This window comes from Ochlerotatus camptorhynchus, unplaced genomic scaffold (genome assembly GCF_037179485.1).
Source record: "Ochlerotatus camptorhynchus isolate MF236.1 unplaced genomic scaffold, CSIRO-AGI_Acam_v1.1 ptg000096l, whole genome shotgun sequence".
In the NCBI taxonomy this organism is placed as follows: domain Eukaryota; kingdom Metazoa; phylum Arthropoda; class Insecta; order Diptera; family Culicidae; genus Ochlerotatus; species Ochlerotatus camptorhynchus.
Genome location: NW_027040586.1, coordinates 2,339,331 through 2,350,222, shown reverse-complemented (window position 1 = coordinate 2,350,222; position 10,892 = coordinate 2,339,331). Strand labels below are relative to the sequence as shown.

General features: G+C 37.1%; 2 protein-coding genes across 2 annotated transcripts; one reads left to right on the top strand and one right to left on the bottom strand.

The window, feature by feature from the left end:
- Positions 1-2,823: 2,823 nt before the first annotated feature.
- Positions 2,824-3,929, top strand: BCL7-like (chromatin remodeling complex subunit BCL7B-like protein). The gene is made up of 2 exons (XM_065219000.1): positions 2,824-3,308; positions 3,366-3,929. The coding sequence occupies exons 1-2, from the start codon at positions 2,903-2,905 to the stop codon at positions 3,482-3,484; spliced, it is 525 nt and encodes a 174-aa protein (XP_065075072.1). The 5' UTR covers positions 2,824-2,902; the 3' UTR covers positions 3,485-3,929.
- LOC135698855 (endoplasmic reticulum membrane-associated RNA degradation protein-like) lies at positions 3,834-5,927 on the bottom strand. The gene is made up of 3 exons (XM_065219002.1): positions 5,775-5,927; positions 4,198-5,641; positions 3,834-4,092 (listed from the first exon to the last, which is right to left on the bottom strand). The coding sequence occupies exons 1-3, from the start codon at positions 5,917-5,919 to the stop codon at positions 3,948-3,950; spliced, it is 1,734 nt and encodes a 577-aa protein (XP_065075074.1). The 5' UTR covers positions 5,920-5,927; the 3' UTR covers positions 3,834-3,947.
- Positions 5,928-10,892: the final 4,965 nt, after the last annotated feature.

Below are 10,892 nucleotides of genomic sequence, written 5' to 3'. Positions count from 1 at the left end.
TGGAACCAGTTCCAACCCGTGCGAACCCGAGCTTATTGTTAGTGCGAACCTCAACCCGGGCCAAGTGGTTATAAAAACAAACGCTTACAGTGACATTTGACAAACAACAAGCCGACCCAATCTTGATACCCGATCCAGGTTGGAACTGAATCAAAAAAAAAATCGCTGTCTACGAATAGATTTAGTGTCAAGGATCAAAAAATTATATCTTGATTTAAAATCGAGATGAATGTCTACGGGATCGATAAAACTATCATTGTGCTCAGAAAACGAAGCTCTATCAGATAATGTTTAAGAATCAGTATATTTTTCGAAGTTAAACAACCCAATTCCATTTGTCTGTTCGGAATCAAACTATTCTGCGAATGTCATGTCATTGAAGCAAATTCCATTGTATTTTATTTTTTTTCAAAATTAGATCTAAGAATGTGAAAAGAACGAACAGCAACCAAAAGAAATCAGAATCTCATTCGAAGCGACGTTTCTACTATAGACGATTTGATAAAGAGTCGCAAATTATTAAGATATTGTCTAAAATCTAACACCCTTTCTTGACTCCAAACTCGGGCTACACATTCTGATCGGGAGCGGGACATTTCGCCCATGAGCAAGGCATTTTCTACGGCTTTGAACTTTTCTCAAAGCTCAGTAAATTTTTAAATCAGTCACGAGTCAGGGGCTGTCCATAAACTATGTAGACAGTTTAAGGGGGGGGGGGGGATAGGTTGACAATTATCCACGGTCTATACAAATTTTAATCTTTTTTGTATGGACAATTGTCTACGCAGGGGGAGGGGGGGGGGGGGGGGTCAATAATAATAAAAAAAAACTGTCTACGTAGTTTATGAATAGGCCCTAAGTAGGTTCGATTTGTTCAACCTGGAAAGCTATTCAAATGTAATGCTTCCTTCTTTTGAACCGGAGGAAACTAACGATTTTAAATTGGCTCAAATCTTGACTAGACTATTGGTCCCAAGCAAATCGTTTAACGTACCCCATTCTCGACGAAATTCTAGTACTACACTATGTTTGTGTTTTGATTCGCTATGAAAATTTGACTGATAAAATGAGGGGGTCGTGTATTTTCCGATGTTTCGAGGGATGCATCAATTAGCTTGGGACCGATGAGAGTACCAGAGCTGAGCCAAAAACTTGAGCACGTTTCTTCGGGACCTTCTAGGCTTAGAGTTACCTCTATGGAATAAGTGTGCCTAATTGGTATCATGAAAGAATATTGACAAATAGCTCGAAAACCATCTAAAGCAAGCATTGTTCCAATGTTCTTGGAAACGTGAACTACTCCCCGATGTACTACATGGAGAAGCAGGGCGTGTTCAACACACCTGATCATAAATTAAATAAAAATGTGATATTTGCCTTTTTTATTGAAACAAAACGAAGAAAAGTGTTTTCTATAACTTTGAAGCATTTGCATCGTCGCATAATGGTAACGTGGTACCAATAAATCAGTTTGTATACGTTTGCGACATTGTCCTGCGTTCATTTATTGTCGCCTTGTCCATAATAGATCAGACACGAACCAACTCAAGAGCAAATTTTTATTATGTCGTAAGTAACATTTGCACCGATCCGAGAAAATTAATAAAGTTTTGTTTTGATGACCGAAAAGTTATTCCTATTTCCAATTAAACACATATAATCTCATAGTGATAGCAATGTTTAACATATTTAGCCGGGTTTTAATCATACAAAAGCAAATCGCTAGCTTTCATGCTAAGAAATACTGGTTTTTGAGTCAAAAGTTATTATACGTCGTTTGGTGGCCCCTATTGTTACTTAAGTCAAAGTGTATTTACCAGGATATTCGGGAGAATTATCAATTACGTCTCCTTGCGTGCAGCCCATTCATCATTTTAGGACCACCGAAATCATCTTAGCAACAAACAGTTCGATTTATTCACTTTAATAATGAGAAAGCGAAACGACGAAAGTACACTTTTCACGGGTTTCTCAGTGCTGTTTCTTAAGGCAAACGGCATCTCCATAGAAATCGGGTGACTTAAGTAACATCGAAAACTATTTTAATCGGAAGGTGATTACGTCAAACAGCAATTCGACTGGTAAATAAATTTAAAAATGAGATGTGATCCTATATTCGGACAGTATATAGTGTAATAGCAGGAGCATCGATTGACACTGATAGCTCGACTTTGTTTACCTTTGTTACATTCGACGTAATGAAAATTTGCTCTTGAACTCATGTATTTTGCACGCGTGTTCAAGGCTTTGATAAACGTTTTCCACTAACAGACAGACGTCAGTTGTGTGCTTTGAGCAGAAGTTTCATGTTAATTTCTATGATCACTCATGTCGGTTTGTCGATGGTCTACCCCTAATAAAAAATTACCATAAACGAACGATAACCCAAATCATTGAACTATTCCACAAATGGTTTGGATGATACCTTGAACACGTCTTTAAGCAAATTAACCATAAAATTTTTATTAGGGACTCTTCTCGTTTTTCCACGTTACGTAATATTAGATCGACCCCTTGGTCAAAATCTAGTGTGGAAATATTTCCGCTATCCAGAAAGAAACATTTCATTCAGTCGTCCATATTTTCGAAATCAACTATCAACGTTCGAAACTTTTCGAAAACATTGACAAACGCCTCCCGGAGTCCATTTTTGTGTGTTGTGCATTCCCCGATTCGACCGATGGAAAAAATGCGAAATAAACAATCTTGGTAGTGAGAATCCGTCGGAAGTGTGTTTAAATTGCAGTCCATTCGCGAACGAAGTGCTAGCAAGTGTTTTCTTCGAGGCTGGTTGCAAATCTTGACTGGGGGAGTAAGTGAACTCCATCTAGTCATCGATTTTCGCCTCCTTCGTGTGAGGCGTACCTCCATCCACTCGCTTGCCGGATATTACCTGCGTGTTATGGTCGGTGTCTCGTCAAAAGAAAAACCCTTCCCCAATATGTCGCGTAGTGTCAGGGCCGAAACGCGGGCTAGTAAGAAAGACGATGTAAAAAAGTTTATGCTCTCGATGGATCGGGTCCGCCGGTGGGAAAAGAAATGGGTCACCATAGGGGAGACGTCGATGAAGATCTACAAATGGGTTCCAATCTCCTGTAAAGACCACAAGAAGGGAGGTGGACTGCTGAAGGGAAGCACAACGGTGAGCGGTGCGGGTACAAATGGAAATTCGACGGTCAGCAATGCTGCTTCCGTCAATAGTAATAGTAACAGCAACAGTAGTGAAAATAAGGAAAATACTCGCAAACCAGGGACTGATTCGAATTCCAATTCGAATTTTGCACTGACCACCGAAGATTCCAATACCTGTGAGTATCCTTTAGCGATTACATTTTGTCCATGTAATAAACGGTTTATTATTTTAGGCTTCTCCCTTGTGAGTGATTCCCAAGGCGCAACGGAGTTTGTTTCGAACATGCCCTTCTCGGAAGACTCCAATTCACAAGGATCGGACAGTACTCCGAAGCGACTGAAAACCGACTAGGGGAAGAGCGTATTCGGCATCCCACCCACAGTCTGACTCGATTTGAGGAGGTGAGCCGGTCTTGCTGCCTTCCCACCAGAACCACTTCGTTGTATGTAAGTTTCTTCGTTCTACGATTCAATCATGGGCGCTCAGTAATTATAATTACAACACTCATCTTTAATTAGGGAGGGTTTAATTTGTACAAACAAAACTCTATTAAGATGCATACAGTTTCAAAGTCTAGCGGTTAGTTTTAAGTATTCTAAATAGGGTACGATTGTGATTTATAGGCACCTAGGTAGCAAGTGCGCTATGAATGCGATTTTTCCTGACAAATTCTTAGAAAGTGGACACATTTTCTCCGCTATTTTCACGCCTTTTCGCAGTATAGAAACATTATTTATTTCGACTCAATATACCATTTTTAATCACCTTCAAAAACTTTGACAAAGCCAAACACATACTTCTATATCAACTTTTCTCAGCACAGTAGTAGCGTAAGATTTTGCCTAGTTTTATCGTACAGCTCGCGCCTGGTTGCATCGTACAGGGGTAGCCAGGTATTGTTCTTTGTGTCTAGGTTGTTAGCCGCATTTTCCGTGTATTTTAGAATAAACTTCAAAAATCTGCAACAAAACAAAAAAGGCAAATACCACATACTAATATAATAATATGTCAACCTGCGAACCGAATGACGTATCGTAGAAACTATGAGAAATATCCTTCCTTACCTTACTAATTTGTCGAGAGCATCTAGCTCACTATTTTGCATTAGACAGTGGAAAATCCACGTAAGTAGATGCATTACTAAGTCCAATCCTCTCCAAATTACAGGAAGCATTTTCATCATGTTAGTAAAAGTATTCCTAGCTCTGGACCGCAGCTCTCTTTTTTCCATAGCTTCCAGCTTGGAAACCAACGAATTTTGCATGTTCTTAGCTGCCATCCTCAACGTTGTTGCTATTCTCATCAACATTCCAATTGCTATTTCCTCACCTTTTGGCCGGTAGAAAATATTAACATTATCTGTAATGCCTACTTCTGGTATGATTGGAATATCTTGATCCGCTTCAGCAACTACTAAACCCACTCGTAACTGGGCAGTCTGACACATGTCGATTGCTGCTTTGCATTCTTCCAGTTTCAGTCTGAGAATTGCATTAGGATGGAATAGGCTCTTGTAAACGAAATCCGAACCATTGGTTATTATCACATAGCATGCCAATAGCACGCCTCTTGTAACGGTGTCGTCAACCTGTTCTAACTGTAGCTCGCCGTGACTTAGCTTATCTCTGATCCTTGGACCATTCATGGCCGATAGAAGATCGTAGACTAGTTCCAACATTGAAGTGGAATAAACTTTATGAATTTTGTTGCGGTCACCCGTGCAGGAATTACACTCTTCAAAAACTGTATCCATTATAATGTAGTACTCCTCAAGCTTTGCTCGAAAATCCCTCTGATAGAGTTGGCTGTACAACCTTCTAAGGTACATCTCTAGCTGTGGCAATGCAAGGCTAATGCAAAAATAGTACTGCTCATACTCGTAATATTTTAAAACTTGCTTCCAACCTTCCATTTGCCTTGTTGATATGAATTTATTATTTTCCAAGCATTTTAGTAGCTGAAGCTCATCAACGCTCACGAGGCCCATTTGCTGGAACAACTTTCTCGTATCTTGTGGACAGCTTCGATGTTTGATTGCAATGTTTCGTTCCTCCAGAATGTCTCCCACGGTGATCAGTACCAGTAGCAAAAAATTGCTATAGAATGGACTGACTTCTTCCTCACTGAGAAACCCGTGCCAGACTAGGTTTCTCAAATTAATGCCGTTCGGCGTTCCCAGTAGAAGGCGCAGTAGATATATCACAGTTTCACCCATTACTGTGGCCAGGGTATCAGTCATCAACAGATCTCGAAGTAAGTGTGGTGGCATCGAACCACTTTCGGTGAGGTAAACATTGCCCAGAGAATACTCCAGGATCGATGAAATGGTCAGAACGCTAGTTAAATTTACAATCGGAGCTTCTGAGGTCATTGCTATCAACTCCAGACGGTTGGTCCATTTCAGCTTTTCCGGGGAATACAATGCATGTGGACAGCTTGTCAGGAACGTGTGAAATTTAGGCGTCAATCGGTAACAGTGTTCATATGAAAGAGGTTGATCGTGAGGTACTGAAAAAATATAAAATTTAATTTTTATATGGGAAACGGGACAACTTGCTACTTCTTATTCTGTAGTGTATGCTACTTGTTTACTATTGCACATTGATGGATCGTCATATAGCACTACACTTTGTAACCTTACCCAAATAATCTTCAAAGTAACACCCCACTGCATTCCAATTAACAGCACCATCACTCGTGGTAAAATTTAAATCGTTTGGCTCGTTACTGTCTTTCACGAGTAACATGTATGCAATTTCGTCACTATAAAAAGATTCCTGCTCCATACCGTCCCCGGTATGTTTGTTTTGAAACCAAAACAGCTGACACACACTGTTCACACAGAAAAATAAATCTACCCAAAATTTGAGTTAACACATTAGCAAAGAAAATAAGTGGATCTCATGTAGAAAACCAGTTCTTCCTAACTTCACGAGCAGTAGCGACGCCTGGCGGTAGCGGGCAAGTTTTTTACACGGAAAATATATACCTATAATGTTTGTTAGTTTTAGACAAACCCTGTCCAAGGATGAGGGGCTTGATGATGATTTGTCAAGTGTCGCTATGATTTTTTTTTTGCAATTTGATAAAATTGTAGTTTTTCTCCAGTGAAGCGCCCATATTCCGTTGCGCATCCATGTTTCAATCCCGTGTTGAAGTGCCCAACGTAGAGCAACAACTCGCGTGGTCTTTCTTTCTCCGTAAAATGAAAGACAGTGCAATTCCATTTCTACTGTATGGAAAAAGCTCTTTGATGAATCAGTTATCCTGAGGTTGGAACTGTGCTCGTCCGCACCTAGCAAACCTCGGATAATAAACTCATCAGAACAACTGCCCCGATTCTTTATTATTGGAAACCTTTTATACATGAATTTGTTACTTAAACTCTACACAATAGTTTTTCTCCAGTATGTACATATAAAGCGAGACAGATAGTTTTTCTCTTTGAAAGTCGGTGTCTGTTTTTTTTTTAACAAGAATTAATGCTCCTCGCGGTAGGAACGGCTATGTATGATGCTTACTCACCAATGTTTACTTTGACCTTTCTCGAAGCACCTAGTTAAGCCAGCACGCATCGCTGACGACGCGGTAGCAACTGTTTATAAACAACTGACCCTGGAAATGTGCAACATTGTCACTGCTGCTGTTAAGTTGTGTATTTTCTACTACCGTATGGGGGTCTATTACTGGTTAATTTCTTACTCAGATTGATATTGGATTTTGAGGCCTTTGCATCCCCTCTTACTTAACCAGCTTGAGAATAATATCGAAGAGATTCTTCTCAAGGATATGCGCTGGTAACTATTCTATATTTGCTAAATTTTGTACTGGCTCTTCTTATTATGGTTCTTACTCCTACTGTGCCTTTCTTAAGACCCTACTTTGTACTATTGATAAACATATTCAGTCGTTCATACTTTAACTAAATTTTGTCATTTGGCTAAATCATCTGTGTTAACAAGTTTTATCACGCGTTTTGCTGATATGAAAATTTGCCTAACTGACTTACGTTAATTATGCGTTTAGTTGAGTTATACCATTCTTGTTGCAATTGATATTTAATGTTAACATTCTATAGAATCATTACGAATAATTCACTATAAGGATTGATGTTTGAATTTGGGGTTGTTGCATCCCCCCTTACTTACTGAGCTTGAGAATCATTTTGCGAAAATTATTATCAATACGCTTGAGTTGGTAACCTTCGATTTAAAAATTTCGTGCTTTCTTGTTGCCATATTTCTCCTAACCTTAGGGTGATCCTCAATTGTACCTTTCGTAAAAGCTCCTTCGTTTCTGCTCGTTCATCCATGCGATCTATCAGGTGTGGGTGTATCTGCCATTCCCCGCCATCTATGATTCGTTGTTTGCCGCATTCAGGTTACTCTTCATCGTCTTTCATATCTATGTCTTGTACTGATCGTATCTCGTCATTATGTATGTTTCTGTTGGAAACTTTTTTAGTGCTTATTAGAACTTCAACTTTCTCTATGGTGTAGTATGATTCCACATCTTTTTTTGATTTTCGTTATAAGATGTAAACTTGTTTTGGATTTTATCCACGACTGTTTTCTATCTGAGTTTATATATGCAGCTAGTCAATTTATTGTTTGTGCCATACCATGCGTTAGTTGTGTACTTGATTGTGCTTCATTGCCATTTTTGAGTTTGATGTTTAATGATGTCATATCAAACGTTACGTTGTATGTTCTGTAGTTTTATGATGATGTTTGCGAAACCGTTGCTGAAGTAGTTTGTCTTTTTAGATGCTGTGTGATGAGCTTATGCCAAAGATTGCTCATCTATACAGTATAATGTGTTGATCAATTCTGTTATCCTCGATAAACCACTCGATTCCATCTTCCTGTTCCGTATACTTTTCCGATGATCCTACCCAACACCGTCAATCTTCAATCTTCCGCATAATTGTCATCTAGCCATTGTGAATGTGACTCTTCCTTCGCTGTTGACCGTCTCTGAGATTCGCCACCTGGTACATCCAAGGATATTCAAAATCGATTTTCCCTTTTTCACTGTATCATCAATAATCTTCTTTTCTATAATTTATTTTTTTATCAATTTCACTCTAAAACATTCATTAAACTATAACTTTGGTATATTCAAATTATTTTCTACTCATCTTTTGAATCAACTATAATTATTATTTTTTTTTTAACTTGGCTTACATACTTTGATATCATTGACATGATATGATTAATAATATTTTGCGTTAGTTGCTTGCTGCTCTTATTTTTTTTCAAATTTATATTTTCATCTACACAATAAATAATCAGTATACTATCTATTTGCAGCAAACAAATTCACAATTAATTATTTTAACTGAACATTCTTATCTGATTGTCGATATTACACTTCTTGTTTTACTCTTAACTTTGTTCCTTTGTGTCATACTTCTAATTCTGATATCTTTCATCATGTTTTGCTAATATTTTTATTTTATTACCCTACTTTTTTTCTGACTTCGTTTAACTCTTTTTGTCTGTAGTTGTAACTCACCAATTAATCAAAGCATCTGAATGGCTACGTCATGAAATTGCAGCAAGTACTCTCTTTCTCCTAATGAGGTTTTAAACGGCACGTATTAATTCGATTCATCTATGCTCGGTTGCAGATTCCTCTGGCAATACGTTTAACTTTTTATTTAGTCAATTTTGAAAGTGGCCAAATTGCTGCAAGTGCTCGTCTTCGCTAATTGAGTGGAAACGGTGGGTATCTGTAAGTAAACTTAAATTTGAGTTAGACTCAGTCATAAATTCTCGTGCATTCTGGATTCCGAATGCCATTGTCCAATTGTTTATCTCCACATCTGTAACGGTCTGTAAAAAATAAAACGGCCTTTAATAAATTGTCAACCATAACATCATTTACGACTCTGGGATCATTTACAGTATATTAATGCTGTGTTTTGACGGTATTTTCCATTCAAAATTGTTTTGTATTCAATCTCGCTGTGAGATTCTAGTACACAGTTAGTCCAAAGCGCTTAGGTACAATATTCTTGTCCACTATGATCTTGTTTGTCATCGTTTTTTTTTCATCATTGTCATAAGTATTATTTTTCAACGTGTTAATTTTTTTTTTTTAATGAAATTATTGTATAAATCTGTAACTGTTTTTCAGTAATTTAACCCATATTGTGTGCTGTAATGTCAATCCTTAGCTCTTCGATCCATTCAAAATCGTACTGCAAAATATTTTGCTCTTTTTTGATGAATACATTTGTTTTATTAGCTGAATCATTCAATTACTGCATGCATTACATATAGGTCGAAATTTTTTGTATCTCTTTGAATTGTTTTCATCACTAATTATATTAGAAAATACTGTCTACTATTATTAACTATATATGATTTTACCTTTGTTTTCATTTTCTTGAAACTTTATCTGAAGCTTCGCTTTTATGTTTCCATCTCCATATATGCTTGTTTTGAACATTTGGTTCAATCCCTTATTAATCCCAATTGAAATTTAATATATACTTTTTCTTTACAATTTTCAATTGTCTCTTATCATTCTGGTGATTCCATATATTCATTTCCAAATAACAATACTTAATTTTATATCTACATACCCCGGGGTCATTATCATTTAGTCAATAATATCCATTCGATTTTTATTCTTATTATTTATTTATATTACTATTCAATTTAATCATCACCATATACATCATTCGTTCCGGGAACGTCTTCCCTTGTCTAACGCACTCTCTCACAAACATTCCATGTATCCCTCTTATACATTAGCTACAGTTTATCACTTCTTTTTTTTCACTTCGCTAATAGTTTTATTATTTGCTCGCAGTATTCTTTCCATTTTCATAGTCATCTCCTGGAGGAACATCCAAATTTTAATTGTTATTTTAATATGTGTGTCTCTCTATTCTTAATTATAATATAAATATTATGTACATAATAATCGATAAATAAATAATTATTTATCGGTACTGACGAATTTGTTTCGCGTACTTTTCATTGTTCATTGATTAATCATTGTATCGCTTTATACGATTGACGTGGATTTTTTCTAATTTCTTCCCATTCTGTATTACCACGGTTTGTTCACTAGGAATTTCCATTACTGTGTATGGGCCACGCCACATACTCTGTAGTTTTTGTCCTACCCCCATAGGGTTTGATTGCACTAAAACTAAATCTCCCCACATTGGTTGCCATTGATTTGAATTTTTGTCATATTGAACCTTCCGCTTTTCTTTTGATATTTTCAAGTTTTCTCTTGCGTTATAATGAATGTTGCTCAAAATACTCTTCATTTCACCAACGTAATCATGATAGTCCATTGTGGAATTACCTTTTTTATAAATGGATGTGGGAATTTTTGCCTTTCGTCCATATAATAACTCAAATGGGGTGTAATTTGTTGAAGAGTTAATCGTTGTATTGTATTCAAAGTTGAAGTATGGTATCAATTGGTCCCATGTTCTTTGATTCCCTCCAATAAATTGTCGTAAATAGGTTTTCAACTCTCTGTTTGAACGTTCCACTAAATTAGCCTGTGGATGGTATGCACTTGTGTTGATTTTTTTAATTTTCAAAATTTTACATATGTTTTTCATGAGGTTACTCATGAAGTTCGCACCTTGATCGGTCACTATTTCTTTTGGACACCCGAATTTACAGATCACATTTTCGACAAAAGTTCTTGCTACTGTTTGTGCTTCCTGATTTTCCATACATGCGACAATTAAATATCTGGTTAAGTCATCTTGAACGACTAATCC

Excerpts from the sequence above, each read along its gene's own strand:
- BCL7-like (XM_065219000.1), top strand. The coding sequence starts at position 2,903 with ATGGTCGGTGTCTCGTCAAAAGAAAAACCCTTCCCCAATATGTCGCGT. Across the intron at positions 3,309-3,365 it reads CACCGAAGATTCCAATACCT|GCTTCTCCCTTGTGAGTGAT; the intron begins GTGAGTATCCTT and ends TTATTATTTTAG.
- LOC135698855 (XM_065219002.1), bottom strand. The coding sequence starts at position 5,919 with ATGGAGCAGGAATCTTTTTATAGTGACGAAATTGCATACATGTTACTC. Across the intron at positions 5,642-5,774 it reads TTACTTTGAAGATTATTTGG|TACCTCACGATCAACCTCTT; the intron begins GTAAGGTTACAA and ends ATATTTTTTCAG. Across the intron at positions 4,093-4,197 it reads GCTCTCGACAAATTAGTAAG|ATTTTTGAAGTTTATTCTAA; the intron begins GTAAGGAAGGAT and ends GTTTTGTTGCAG.